General features: G+C 58.0%; 1 protein-coding gene across 1 annotated transcript; it reads left to right on the forward strand.

Moving 5' to 3' along the window:
• The first annotated feature begins 1,106 nt into the window (after positions 1-1,106).
• On the forward strand, positions 1,107-15,376 carry LOC136467155 (uncharacterized). Its single transcript, XM_066465742.1, has 5 exons — positions 1,107-1,597; positions 1,679-1,752; positions 2,172-2,230; positions 14,629-14,706; positions 14,893-15,376. The coding sequence occupies exons 1-5, from the start codon at positions 1,304-1,306 to the stop codon at positions 14,916-14,918; spliced, it is 531 nt and encodes a 176-aa protein (XP_066321839.1). The 5' UTR covers positions 1,107-1,303; the 3' UTR covers positions 14,919-15,376.
• The last annotated feature ends 10 nt before the right edge of the window (positions 15,377-15,386 follow it).

Below are 15,386 nucleotides of genomic sequence, written 5' to 3' on the forward strand. Positions count from 1 at the left end.
TCCATGACAATGTAGCTCCTCCCGAGCCCTTGCAACCAACTCACTAAATGAAGGCTTCTCATTGAATAACATAGACACGCTTTGCATCTCAACAAACTCAACATATCTATAGCGATCTCTTTCCACGGTGCCTCCATTATATATGCTCGCTAGGTTGTCCATCTAGTAATTCAAACAAAAATTGAAATACAGTTCATTTAGTCCAAAGTAGCTGCTATATAGTATATCTCTAATAGATACTAACCAACTACACCCTAAATAACTATATCACTAGCTATCTAACTATATTTATCTAACCATATTTATCTCACTGACTAAATCAACTAGCTATCTAATAACTATATCTATATACCTATGTCACTACCTATGTAACTATATTTATCTAACTATATCTATCTCACTAACTAAATCAAATTTACTACAAACTACCAAATAATCAAAGTAGCACTACAATTCAAGCTAACTAAGTACCTACATTGCATATTTAAAAAATTTATCTGTCCAAGTCAATGGAATGATACGATGCGGATGCGGACGCCAGGACCGGAGCAGGACGGGGATGTGGAGGACGGGATTGACGACGAGGTCGCAGCGCGCTGAGAGCAGGGGCAATGTCACGCCCGGGGTCACCGGAGGGAGCGCATATGCGCGCGGCGGATGCGGCGAGCCAGGACGAACGAGGCGGCGTAGGGCGGGAGGGGCGGAGCACAGCAGACGCGGGATGGCCGACGCTCCGCGCGTCGAGGAGGCGCTAGCGGGCGGCCAGCACGGTGGGGGCCTGCACGGGCGCGGGCTAGGGCCGCGGACGGCCGGGGCTACACGCGGCGGTGCGGCAGCGCTATGACTCGGGAGCGGTATAGAGAGAGGAAGAGAGAAAGGAAGGGAGGGCCATACGTAAGACAGAGCTTGACGCCAATAAGTTCGGTGTGAAGATCTACGGCGCTAAGCTCGGCGCTAAGATTTACGGAGCCCAGATGCTTGCTAAGTCACCGTCACGTCTACGTCAAGTCCAAGACCTATGCGTTAAAATCTATGGCGTCGAAACGTGTAAGCTCAGCGCCATCGATGATGATAATTTTTGAAAAAAAGGGTAAAAAACACAAAATTCCGTCCGCCCGCCGCCGCTCCCATCGGTCGCCTCCCACTTCCCCTGCTCCCGAGCTCGCCAACGCCGTTCCTCCCGCACGGGCGATGCCTCTGCCGCTCCCACGCCCGCGCCGTACCTGCCCCAGCCCCGCAACCGAAGACGCCGCGCGGCGTCCCACGACGCAGCCGCGAGCTCCGCCTCCGTCTCTCCCCACCGATGCGGGAAGACCCCGACGCGAGCAGCCCCCGGCGCCAAGATCCGAGCAACGGCGAACCCTGCCGCGTTGCCCTGCGCGAGCGGCCCCGGTGGCGTTGGAGCCCAAGACGAGCGCTTCCGGCCACGTCGTCCTGCGCCAGTGGCCCCCGGAGCGGCGGCGGCGGCGGCGACCTAGGTCACGCCACTCGCGGCTGTGCGCGTAAGGCGCGGTTGCTCCCCTTGGCTGTTGGTGGCGATTTGCAGATGGAGTCTACGTTTGCTCTCGAGGAAACCCTGGCCGCCGTTTTCGCCCAGGTCAGACCTCACGCGATCACCTCCTCCTCTGCATCCTCTTCCTATTGAACGCGTCATGTGCTTTTTCTTTCATACTACCAGATCTGCAACCGCAGCAGCAGGCGTTGCCTCTGCAGGTTAGGCCGCTGCGGGATACGGCCTGCCCTTGGCGCCAGGTACCCTTGTGCCCTGCATATACCTACCGTTCATCGCTATTTTCAGAGTAAGTGTGATGGCCGTCTTATTATATGGTTCCCATTGAGCTCCCAACACTTCAGTGTATTTATCACGACTAAATATTTGCACTACCGACCTAATCCATTCACAGCTCTTATTAACCAGCTGTTCAGTTGTATAGTTCAGGCTTTTATAAATTATTGCCCGCTTTTCTTGGTAGGATTTCTGAGGTCAGGCTACAAAATCTGAGGCATAAATTAGTGTTTTATGTTAATTATATGGTTGTGCAATATGGTTAGAGTTGAAATTTAGGTCCAATAAAATTGATGTCTTCTGCTTCTCATCACCTAACTACTACCTTTGGCTGCTTTGTGCTCCAGTCTATATATCATTGTTTCCACTGTACCTGTCCTTGCAGTGATCTGGCAAGTCCCTTTGACCCTTTGTCTACAAAAGATTGCACCTCGCAAATTGAAGGTACGCAGATAGACTGACTGTTATTGGGGTTATATGTTTGCTGCTGATCCTTCAACATTTTCTGAGTCGAACAAGTTAAGGATCGATCTTACAGCTGGGAGGTATACGTTTTGCATACTAATAAAAACTGCAGTACATTCTTTTTTTTCATAAAAAACTTAAAATGATCTTAATTAAGTTAGATGAGTAGAAAGCGGGATGGAAAACTAAAGCAAATTAAACCCGAACATTTTTTCCCTTCTATAATTTTGGTTCTTATAGGGTTATTGCCTGGCCAATATGAACTCCGATATGAACTGTACACAATTTGCGAACATAACTCTCCTCTGGATGATAATTTGATTTATTCATCTTTGCTGAAAACTGTCATGTGGAGTTCGAACATGAATCCATTGCCCTACTACTCACCATAGGTTCAAATAGCTAACTACTGACAAAGTTCTCATGAGATACTTTCTTTTGGGCAATATGAGCTCCCATCTAAAATATGCTCGGTACACAATAAGCAGGTACTTCATCTCCTCCATTACGTCCTAGATTAGTATATTCTTTTTTCCTGACATGTTTCATGTAATAGTTTGATGAACCCTATTGATGTTGAGAATTCCTCTGCTCTTATCATGAACAACATACTGAAATTATTGCCAACGAGCCTGAGCTGTTCATGCAAACTTCCGATCACCGAGACTATTTGGTTGTTTCATTCCGATCACCGAGACTGTTTGGTTATTTCAAAATCCTGTTATCAGGTGTACCTGAATACGCCGTTGGAGAAATAATATTGCAGAGAGAACACTGGAAGAGCAAAAAAGGAATGCAACAGTTGTGGTTCCATTCTTTCTGCACTAGCTAATTAATTAACTCAAACTTGACGATCCAATATTGAGCAGGTGTTTACTTTAATCCGCGCATGCTAAACAGTTGTGCTTTTCTATACCTGTTTGGAATGTTTTCTATTCATAATGTTTATAACTATTTTCCCTTCCTCTAAAAGCCTGTACATTTGTGTGGCAGTGTCTGGCTTAACAAAATGTACATTTGAGTTGATATGAAGCAACACTTACTCTATTGTTCATACTTAAATTATTGAATACTATATTACATCGACGCGCTGTACACGTTGTCGCCTACCTGGTCAGCCTGCTGGTAGTATTAATTAGTTATTTTTGATGTTTCGTTTGCTCTACCCCCATGTCAAGGGCGTCGAACCCCCGACTGGCCGGACCGCGGCTAGACCGCGGCTACGCAGTTCGTAGCCGTCGGCCGTCTTCTCCGGTGAGGTTATTCCCCTCCACCGCAAGCTTAACAGAGAGAGAGAGAGAGATTAGGGATATAATTCTTCTTATTCTTCATTGTCCAGCGATTACAAATATATATGGCCAATGGCCCAACCGAATGGAGAAAGCTTTCCTTGATTGTAGGAGTTTTCAAAACAACTTATTAATTTCTATTTTTAGCCCTTAGAGGGCAACCCATGCTGCGCTTGCCCAGCGTGCTCAGCCGCGCGGCGCACGTCGCGGGCGCGCCTGTGCCTGGCATATGTGCGCCCGCACATGACATCTCTCCCCGCCTCGACGGCCAGCTCGTCCTCGAGCTGAAAGGAAGGGAACCGAGCACGGAGGTCGTCCAGATCCTCCCATGTAGCCGAGACAGGTGGTTCTCCTTGCCATTCAACGAGCACCTGGCGCACTCCCCGGGCCAGCCGAGCTCGAGTCACCCGGGCGGGAGCAGGCACGACAGCACCGTGCAGGAGCGGAGGCAGCAGCGGTGGAACGGCCGGCGGGGTACCGACAAACTTCTTGAGGACGCTGATGTGGAACACATCATGAAGACGAGCGCCGGGAGGAAGCTGTAGCCGCACAGCCACCTTGTTGATGAGCTCCGCCACCTGGTACGGCCCGACGTATCGCGACTTGAGCTTCCCTGTTGCCGAGCGTGGGAGGGACGCTGCTGCCCGCTGCCGAAGGCGAAGAAGAGCCCAATCGCCGACCTGGAAGGACACCGGCCTATGGTGCTGGTCGTAGACACGCTTCTGGACCGCCTAAGCCTGTTCAAGGCGATAGTGGATGTCGTCGAGGAAGGCAGCGCGCTCCTCCATCTCCTGGGCGACCGCTGCGACGCGGGTCTTGCCGGGCTCATAGGAGCGGATGGTCGGGGGGTCCCGGCCATAGACTACACGAAACGGAGTTTCGCGGAGCGATGACTGATAGGCGGTGTTGTAGGTGTACTCCGCCCATGGCAGCCAACGGAGCCACTACCGGGGACGGTCGCCGGTGAAGCAGCGCAAGTACATGACGATGACCCGGTTGGCGGCCTCGGTCTGGCCGTCCGTCTGCGGGTGAAAGGCGGAGGACATGTAGAGCTTCGTCCTAGTGAGCCGCATGAGCTCCTGCCAGAACGCCGAGGTGAACACTGGATCGCGGTCCGAGACGATGGACTGCGGAACGCCATGGAGGCGAACGATGTCGGCGAAGAAGGCGTGAGCGACGGACTCGGCGGTGTAGGGGTGCGCCAGGGGGATGAAATGGCAGTACTTGCTGAAGCGATCCACGACGGAGAGGATGACCATCTTGCCTTGCACCCTGGGCAACGCCTCGATGAAGTCGATGCCGATGTCCGCCCACACAGCCGACGGAACCGGCAGTGGCTGCAGCAGACCGGCCGGCCTGAGGTGGTCGGACTTGTACTGCTGACAGGTGACGCAGGCCTTCACGAAATCCTGCACCAAACGACGCATGTTGGGAAAATGAAAATCCCGCCGGAGCCTGTGGAGGGTGCGGTGGATGCCCTCATGGCCATCGTTGTGGACCGCGACCAAGATCTCCTGTAGCAGCGGCGACGCCGGGGGAATGTATAGGCTGTCGTCGAAGGCGACCATGCCGTCCACCAGCGCCCATGGTGCGGTGCGGTGCGGGTGCCAGCCCGGACCTCATCATGTATGGCGACTAGGGCCGGATCAGTGGCCTGGGCGTGGCGGAGGCGCTCGATGAAGTCAAAGCGGGGCGCCGAGATAGCCAGCACCTCCCCTTCGTCATTGTCGCGACGGGAGAGGGCGTCGGCGACGACGTTGATGGCGCCCAACCGGTACTCCACCGAGAAATCGAAGCCCAGGAGCTTGCCGACCCAGTGATGCTGAGGGATCGTGGCGAGGCGCTGATCGAGGAGATACTTCAGGCTGTAGTGGTCGGTCTTGACGATGAAGGGCCGCCCCCAGAGATACGGGCGCCAGTGCCGTACCGCCTGGACGAGGCCGATGAGCTCGCGCTCGTAGGCGGCTAGCAAGCGGTGGCAAGGCGCCACAGGCCTGCTGAAGAAGGCAACCGGATGGCCCTCCTGGACCAGGACTGCGCCGAAGCCGAACGTCGACGCATCACACTCGACGGTGAACAGCTTGGCGAAGTCGGGCATGGCGAGGACGGGGGCGGACGTGACGGTGGTCTTGAGCGCTGTGAATGCCGCGGCCGCCGCGTCGTCCCAGGAGAACCCCTCCTTCTTGAGTAGGGTCGTCAGTGGTGCAGCGATCGCCCCGAAGTTGTGGACGAACTTGCGGTAATACCCGACGAGGCCGAGGAAACCGCGCACAGCCTGGGCCAAACGTGGAGCCGGCCAATCGTGGATCGCCTGCACCTTGGCCGGGTCCATGGCCACACCCGCCGCGGATATGACATGGCTGAGGTAGGCGACGGAGGAAGCACCAAAAGAACACTTGGTGCGCTTGACGAAGAGTTGGTGGCGGCGTAGTTTGTCGAGGACGGCCCGGAGGTGGCGAAGATGATCAGCCCACGACTTGCTGTAAATTACAATATCGTAAAAAAATACCAGGACGAAGCGGCGCAGGAACGGGCGGAGCACGTCGTTCATCAAGGCCTGGAATGACGCCGGGGCGTTGCACAGCCCGAACGCCATCACCAGGAACTCGTACAGGCCATCGTGGGTGCGGAGCGCCGTCTTGTGCACGTCCTTCGGGCGCATGCGCACTTGGTGGTACCCGGACCAGAGGTCCAGCTTGGTGAAGAACTTGGCGCCATGGAGCTCGACGAGTAGCTCGTCGACCACCGAGATCGGGAAAGCATCCTTAACGGTGAGCGCGTTCAGCGTCCGGTAGTCGACGCAGAAGCGCCACGAACCATCGGGCTTCTTGACAAGGAGGACGGGCGACGAGAACGGCGAGTCGCTGCGGCGGACGATCCCTTGATCAATCATGGCAGCACACTGCCGCTCCAACTCGTCCTTGTGCGCCGCGGGGTACCGGTAAGGGCGGACGGCGACCGGTTGGGCGTCGGGCTTGAGAATAATGCGGTGATCATGCGCACGCTTGGGGGGCAGACCGACGGGGTCCGCGAAGAGCCCCCCAAACGAGAGCAACAACGCCTCCAGGAGGGAACCGGCCTCTGTTGTGGCGCCCAGGGCCGGCACAGAGGGGCTGGCCACGCCGGTCCAGGAGACGGGGCGCCCCTGGCACTGGAAGGACATGCGCCGACGGTCGAGGTCCCAAACAATGGGCCCCAACTCGCCGAGCCACCGGGTGCCGAGGACGACGTCGTACCCGGCCAGTGGCATGACGTAGAGGTCGGCCGGGAACGACTCGCCGTCGATGAGCAGAGGCGCGTCGCGGATGACGCCGGCGCAGGTGACCCGCTCGCCATTCGTGACCAAGGCTGTGAGGCGGGGGCGTTGGCGGAGGGGTAGATCGGAGCGCCGCGCCGCCTCCTCCGAGATGAAGTTGTGCGTGCTGCCGAAGTCGAGGAGGGCGACGAGGGACGCGGCGCCGAGTGCCACGGCGATCTGCATGGTGCCGGCCATGGGAACCCCAGCCACGGCCTGTAGGGAAAAACAGGGCGCCTCGGCGTCGTGCTCCGCGTCTCCAGCGGCGTCCGCGGCGTCCTCGATCTCCACGCCTTCAAGGAAGAAGATGCGCCGGCAAAATCTGTTATGGCCACGGGTATATTTTTCATTGCAATTAAAGCAGAGACCCAGACGGCGCCGTTCCGCCATCTTGTCCGAGGTGAGGCGCCTCTGGTTGCCCTCGCCGCGACCCTGCTGGGCGGCCACCGGAGGGGCAGGGAGCGCCAGCGGCTGGTGGGGCGCCTGGAGCGCTGGTCGGGGCGCGGGAGCGGGAAGGAGGCCGCGCAGGGGCGCCCGAGGGGGAGGCTGCACCGGACGGTCGATCTCCATCAACTCCACTTGGCGCGCCAGGCTCATGGCGGCCGCGAGCGTCGCCGGGTTGTGGATGCGGACGACGTGGCTGAGCGGTGGCAGGAGTCCGTCGGTGAAGAGCTGGACGCGCTGAGCCTCATCAAGACGACCCGCGCGAGGCAGGAGGCCCTGGAAGCGATTGGAGTACTCCTCCACGGTCCCTGTACGCCGGCACTCGGCGAGCTCGAACAGCGGTGCCGAGCGGAGGGGAGGCCCAAACCGCAAGTTCAGGAGCTCCTTGAATCGCCCCCACGGCGGCGTGCCCTCGTCCTCCTGGAGTTGGATATACCAGAGTTGCGCGACGTCCTCCAAATTGTACGAGGCCATCCACACACGCTCCTCCGCCATGGTGCGCTGTTGGCAAAAATAGGATTCGCACTTGTTGATGAAGAGCATCGGATCGGTCTTGCCGTCGTAGCGGGGAAAATCCAATTTTTGGAATTTTGGGGGGCGATCAAGATCGCGCGGCCCCTCCGGGCGGCCGCCGTTGCCGCTGTCCAACGACGAGGCCGATTTCTCCTTCATAGCCGCCATGTCGGCCTTCATGGTTGTCATCTCCGTGGTGATGGATTTCAACATCGCCATCACATCGGCGATGGTGGGATCGCTCATGGCTGCTGGCTGCGGTGCGGAAGCGGTGGAGGACTGCGGCGATGGAGGAGGGCTAGGGTAGTGTGATGGATAAGTCTCATGTGTGGCTGGTCTTTGTGGGGTTGCGCTGCTCACATGGTCCTTGTGGCTGTTTTTCTGTTTTTAGGACAGCATCTTAGACTAGAGGACAACATCTTAGCTAGGACAGCATATTAGCATCTTAGACTAGCATCTTGGCATATGCTTGGCTGGCTAGCAGCCTATAAATATGTAACCCTAACCCCTCAGGTTGGTATGGCATTTGTGTGAGCTTGTGTGAGAAATAGACAAGAAAATTGCCCCAACTTCTAGTATCATCCTCTCTCGATGAGAGTAAGAATTCTCCTACTATCAAGAGTGAGAATTCAGCGACTAACAACTGGTATCAGAGCCGTATTATCCTGTAGCCTGAGCATCTCTTGCTCATCTTCTCTCCTAGCCCCACAACAGCCCCAGCTGTTGGCAGCACCAGCTCCTCCGGCCGCTCCTGTTCACTCCTCCCCCATGCAGCTCGTCTGAAGCAGCCCTCTCACCACACAGCAGCCCCCCGATAGCGCGTCATGTTCGCAGGGCAGTCTCAGCGCTCGGTCGCCTCGAGCACGCGGCGGCAGCAGGAGGCCGAACTTGCTGCGGCAGAGGAACGCGAGCGAGCGGCGGCAGAGACCGCTGCGGCGGCGGCAAGGGCGTCGAGGCTGGCAGTGGTGGAGCTGGCAGCAGCCAGAGCGGAGGCGGAAGCAGCGGTGACGGCGGCGGCGGAGGTTGAGGCTCTGTGCGGCAGCATCGGCAGCTCCATTTCCGCTGACGACACCACCGACGCGGACCTCGAGCTGCTAGAGAGGGAGGCAGCGCGAGCGCGGGCGGCACAGTGGGCAGCCGCGCACGTCCACGAGCGTGGCGGCAGCCCAGACAGGCGCGGATGCACTGGCGGCGCTCCTGGAGGAGGCGCGCACGCCCACGAGCGCGGCGGCAGCCCAAACAGGCGCGCACGGCGGCGGCGCTCCTGGAGGAGGCGCGCACGGCAACGGTGGCGGACGGGTCGATGGAGAGCGCGGCCTTCACAGGCAGCGTGGCTCTCTCTCCCCGGATCGGTACCGACGGGTCGATGGAGAGTGCGGCCGTCACAGGCAGCGTTGCTCTCTCTCCCCGGATCGGTACCGTGGTTACCACGGGCTCTAGGCTGTTGTCAAGGACGTCGGTCCCGGCGGTGGGTGGCCTACCCTCACCAAGACCAACTACGTCGAGTGGGCTGCGGTGATGAGGGTAAAGCTCCAGGTGCAGCACATGTGGGAGGCAGTCCGGTACGGCGACGCTGACTACGACCTAGATCGACGGGCGCTGGATGCTCTCATCGCTGCAGTCCCGCCCGAGATGCAGTTCTCGCTTACCAGCAAGCGGACTACTAAGGAGGCTTGGGACGCCATCGCTGCGGCACGCATCGGCAGCGACCGCGCCCGCAAGTCCACACTGCAGGCACTTTGCAAGGAGTGGGAGAACCTGGCCTTCAAGCCAGGTGAGGACATTGATGACTTTGCTCTCCATCTCAACACTCTGTTGCAGAAGATGGTGCAGTTCGGCGACGACACCTACGGCGAGGAGAGCTGTCGAAAAGCTCTTCCGCTGCGTCCTCGAGAAGTACAAGCAGATGGCTCGCTCGATCGAGTCTCTGCTGGATCTCTCCACGATGTCGATCGAGGAGGCGATAGGTCGCCTCAAGGTCGTCGACAGCGATGAGCCACAATCCCTCTTGGGGCCCATCACCACTGGCGGGAAGCTCCTTCTCACTCGGGAGCAGTGGCTTGCCAGCCAAGGTGACCGAAGGAAGGGGGAGCCTTCTTCCACGACAGGCGGCCGCAAGCGTGGCAAGCCGCGTAAGGCGCGTAGAGACGCCCAGGCCGGGGTGCGAGGACGTGCCGAGGGTGATGCCCGCAGAGGCGCTTAGGGCGTCGCCGCCGGCAGGCACAAGCCGGCACGAGACGACGCCTGTCGCAACTGCGGCCAGCTTGGCCATTGGGCCAAGGACTGTCGACAGCCACGACGCGGCCAGGCCCACGTCGCACAGGCGGAGGAGGAGCCGGCTCTGTTCATGGCACATGCCAGCATCGAGCTACCTCCAGCGACACCGGCCGTAGCGGCTCTCCTCCACCTTGACGAGCCAAAAGTACACGCCCTCCTCGGCGACAGCTCCAGCAACGACAAGACTGACGGGTGGTGCCTCGGCACCGGTGCCACCCATCACATGACCGGTCGACGGGAGTTCTTCACCGAGCTTGACTCTAGCGTCCGAGGCTCCATCAAGTTTGGGGATGCCTCCGGCGTGGAGATCAAGGGCGTCGGCTCCATCATCTTCACCGCCGTGTCTGGTGAGCACAGGTTGCTCACCGGAGTCTACTACATCCCCGCGTTGAGGAACTCCATCATCAGCTTAGGACAGCTGGATGAGAACGGTTCGCGCGTGGTGGTTGAGGATGGAGTCATGAGGATTTGGGATCGTCGTCGTCGCCTTCTTGCCAAGGTATCCAGAAGCGCAAATCGACTCTACGTCCTTAACGTGCAGGTGGCACAACCCCTCTGTCTCGCTGCTCGTCGGGACGACGAGGCGTGGCAGTGGCACGAGCGTTTCGGGCACCTTCACTTTGAGGCCCTGAAGCGGCTTAGTGCCACGGAGATGGTGCGAGGCCTGCCGTGCCTCGACCATGTGGAGCAGCTCTGCGACGTCTGCATGTTGACGAAGCAGAGGCGACTCCCCTTTCCACAGCGGGCTAGCTTTCGAGCCAAGGAGAGGCTCGAGCTTGTGCACGGGGACTTGTGTGGCCCGGTGACACCGGCCACACCGGGAGGACGACGCTACTTCCTGCTGCTCGTCGACGACCTCTCCCGCTACATGTGGGTGATGGTCCTCGGCAGCAAGGGAGAGGCTGCGGACGCCATCAGGCGCGCGCAGGCCACTGCGGAGGCGGAGTGCGGCCACAAGCTACGCGTGCTGCGCATCGACAACGGCGGCGAATTCATGGCGGCTGAATTCGCGTCGTACTGCGCTGACGAGGGCATTCAGCGCCACTACTCCGCACCGTACAGCCCGCAGTAGAACGGCGTCGTCGAGCGGCGCAACCAGACGTTTGTGGGGATGGCTCGGGCCCTCCTCAAGTAGAGGGTGATGCCGGCTATCTTCTGGGGAGAGGCGGTGGTGACGGCCGTCTACATCCTCAACCGCTCGTCTACCAAGGCGCTTGACGGTAGGACGCCGTACGAGGCTTGGCATGGGCGCAAGCCGGCGGTCTCCCACTTGCGGGTCTTCGGCTACCTCGCGTTCGCCAAGGAGCTTGGCCACATCAGCAAGCTCGACGACAGAAGCACTTCGGGAGTGTTCATCGGCTACGCGGAGGGCTCGAAGGCCTACCGCATCCTCGACCCGAAGACACAGCATGTGCGCGCGGCGCGCGACGTTGTGTTCGACGAAGGGCGAGGATGGGCGTGGGACAAGGTGGTGGACGACGGCTCGGCTCCGACGTACGACGACTTCTCTATCGAGTACGTCCACTTCGAGGGAGCTGGGGGAGTAGGCGGCTCTTCTTCGGAGAGCGCGTCTACCCCAGTTCCCGAGCCTCCATCGACCCCGGCGCCTGATACTCCGATAGCACCATGCTCTCTAGCCAGGACCTCGGCTGCGATGAGTTCTTCGCTGGCTCCATCACAGCCGGCAATGCCACGCACTCCAGCACCGACAGGCACCACTCCGGGCACGTCTACTCCACCACCAGCTCGTGTCGAGCACGGCCCGGTTGAGCTCGCTACTCTGCTCTCTCACGACGAGGAGCGCGTCGACGCGTACCACAACGGCGAGCCGTTGCGGTACCGTACGATGGAGAATCTTCTCAGCGACCAGCCGGTGCCGGGACCGGTGCCTCACGACCTGGAGGCGTAGTTGCACCTTGCATGTGACGACGGCGAGCCTCGGTCGTTTGCAGAGGCCGAGAGACACGCGGCATGGCGCGCCGCGATGCAGTTGGAGATGGATGCGGTTGAGAAGAACCGCACCTGGGAGCTTGCTGACCTTCCTCGTGGTCATCGCGTGATCACCCTTAAGTGGGTGTACAAGCTGAAGAGGGATGAAGCCGGTGCCATCGTCAAGCACAAGGCTCGCTTGGTGGCACGAGGTTTCGTGCAGCAGGAGGGGGTCGACTTCGACGACGCCTTTGCTCCCGTGGCACGGATGGAGTCTGTGCGACTCCTCCTTGCGCTAGCTGCCTAGGAGGGCTGGCGTGTTCATCACATGGACGTCAAGTCGGCGTTCCTTAACGGTGACTTGAAGGAGGAGGTCTACGTGCATCAGCCGCCGGGATTTGCGATCCCCGACAAGGAGGGCAAGGTGCTCCGCCTGCGCAAGGCCCTCTATAGCTTGCGGCAGACACCGAGGGCGTGGAATGCCAAGTTGGATTCCACGCTAAAGGGGATGGGCTTCGAGCAAAGCCCGCACGAGGCGGTCATCTACCGACGGGGCAATGGAGGAAATGCCCTGCAGATGGGTGTCTACGTCGATGACTTGGTGATCACCGGCACCAAGGATGCGGAGGTGGCGGCATTCAAGGAAGAGATGAAGGCCACCTTCCAGATGAGTGACCTGGGGCCTCTCTCCTTCTACCTGGGAATCGAGGTGCACCAGGATGACTCTGGGATCACGCTTCGACAGACCGCCTACGCCAAGCGCGTCGTTGAGCTAGCTGGGCTCACCGACTGCAACCCAGCTCTCACTCCTATGGAGGAGAGGCTGAAGCTGAGCCACGACAGCACGACAGAGGTGGACGCTACGTAGTACCGGCGTCTTGTGGGGAGCCTTCGCTACCTCGCCCACACATGGCCGGACTTGGCATTCTCCGTCGGCTACGTTAGTAGGTTCATGCAGCGACCGACGACGGAGCACCAGCAGGCTGTGAAGAGGATCATCCGCTACGTTGCAAGGACTTTCGACCACGGCCTCTACTACCCGAGGTGCCCTGGGGCGGCACACTTCGTCGGGTACAGCAACAGCGACCACGCCGGCGACATCGACACCAACAAGAGCACGAGCGGGATCCTCTTCTTCCTCGGCAAGTGCCTCGTTAGCTGGCAGTCGGTCAAGCAGCAGGTGGTGGCCCTGTCCAGCTGCGAGGCCGAGTACATAGCGGCCTCCACCGCTTCGACTCAGGCGCTCTGGCTTGCTCAACTGCTTGGTGATCTCCTCGGCAGAGACACTAGAGCGGTGGAGCTCAGGGTGGACAGCAAGTCCGCTCTGGCCCTAGCAAAGAACCCCGTGTTCCACGAACGCAGCAAGCACATCCGGGTGAGGTACCACTTCATCCGAGGCTGTTTGGAGGAAGGGAGCATCAAGGCGAGCTACATCAACACCAAGGACCAGCTTGCGGACCTGCTCACCAAGCCCCTTGGGAGGATCAAGTTCCTTGAGCTCTGCTCCAGGACCGGGATGGTTCAACTCTCCCACAAGACGACGCACAAGACTTAGGGGGAGAATGATGGATAAGTCTCATGTGTGGCTTATCTTTGTGGGGTTGTGCTGCTCACATGGTCCTTGTGGCTGTTTTTCTGTTTTTAGGACAGCATCTTAGACTAGAGGACAACATCTTAGCTAGGACAGCATATTAGCATCTTAGACTAGCATCTTGGCATATGCTTGGCTGGCTAGCAGCCTATAAATATGTAACCCCAACCCCTCAGGTTGGTATGGCATTTGTGTGAGCTTGTGTGAGAAATAGACAAGAAAATTATCCCAACTCCTAGTGTCATCCTCTCTCGATGAGAGTAAGAATTCTCCTACTACCAAGAGTGAGAATTCAGCGACTAACATAGTGGGCGGCGGCTGTGGAAGAATGGGTGGAACGGGTGGGAGAGGGCCGACGTGACCGTGATATCAGGTTGTCAAGGGCGTCGAACCCCCGACTGGCCGGACCGTGGCTACGCAGTTCGTAGCCGTCAGCCGTCTTCTCCGGTGAGGTTATTCCCCTCCACCGCAGGCTTAACAGAGAGAGAGAGAGATTAGGGATATAATTCTTCTTATTCTTCATTGTCCAGCGATTACAAATATATATGGCCAATGGCCCAACCGAATGGAGAAAGCTTTCCTTGATTGTAGGGATTTCCAAAACAACTTATTAATTTCTATCTTTAGCCCTTAGAGGGCAACCCATGCTGTGCCTGCCTAGCGCGCTCAGCCGCGCGGCGCACGTCGCGGGCGCGCCTGCGCCTGGCATATGTGCGCCCGCACATGACACCCCATATGTTTCTGTTTGATGCTCACCATGTTCCTATTGCTTACTAAAACCGAGATAGCTTATTTCATTTCCCTTTGCTTTCCTCTCACAGTCACACTCTTTGTCTTACTGTTTCTCTCCCTAATTAGAAACGCCGCAGCAGGACGTTGTATTTTTTATGTTTCGTTTGCTCTACCCCCATATGTTTCAGTTTGATGCTCACCATGTTCCTATTGCTTACTAAAACCGAGATAGCTTATTTCATTTCCCTTTACTTTGCTTTCTTCTCACAGTCACACTCTTTGTCTTACTGTTTCTCTCCCTAATTAGAAACGCCACAGCAGGACGTTGCTCAGATTGATGCATCCAGGACACAAGTGGATACTAGATTAATCAGTTCACAGGAAGGTCAGTTATCTCTATACACTTTCACAAACACCTGACATTTTCCACATTTTCCATGCCTTGCCCTGAAATACATGATACATATTTTGTGACATTAAAGATATGAAGGCACGCCGAATCGGCGGCCTTCTAGGCTGTCCACGTCAGTTCATTTTATTTGGTGTGTTAGATCGAAATTTCATGGCTCAGATGAGATAGATGAGGATGGACGGTAGCAGAGGACGAGAGATTCTCGACATCGGTGCGGGTGGTCGACACGCATCCTCGCATGTCGTTGGGCCCTTCCTTGCATGCATGCAGAAGCTGCCGACACTCACTTGCATGTCGTTGGGCCCTTCCTTGCATGCATGCAGAAGCTGCCGACACTCACTTGCATGTCGTTGTTCACTTGCTTCTTCACGGGATAACCAGCTATCCGCAGAAAAAATATTTCGTCCCCTCCAATTGGCGTCCCGTCGTCTCCTCCGTGCCTGTCGCCCTGCCCTCTTCCTTCCCCTGCGCCGCTGCTCCACCTCTCACAGCGCCGCCCCTCCCCATCGCCTGCACCGGCGGTGCGCCCTCTCCAGCGCCTGCTCCGCCTCTCCCTCGCTCCTCGTCGTGACCGCCGAGGCTCCCCGCACCCTGTGCGCGGTGCAGCGGCGTCCCCCGGCACGGCGCCATGGTGCGCCGTCCAACGCCGTGGC

This window comes from Miscanthus floridulus, chromosome 7 (assembly GCF_019320115.1).
Source record: "Miscanthus floridulus cultivar M001 chromosome 7, ASM1932011v1, whole genome shotgun sequence".
In the NCBI taxonomy this organism is placed as follows: domain Eukaryota; kingdom Viridiplantae; phylum Streptophyta; class Magnoliopsida; order Poales; family Poaceae; genus Miscanthus; species Miscanthus floridulus.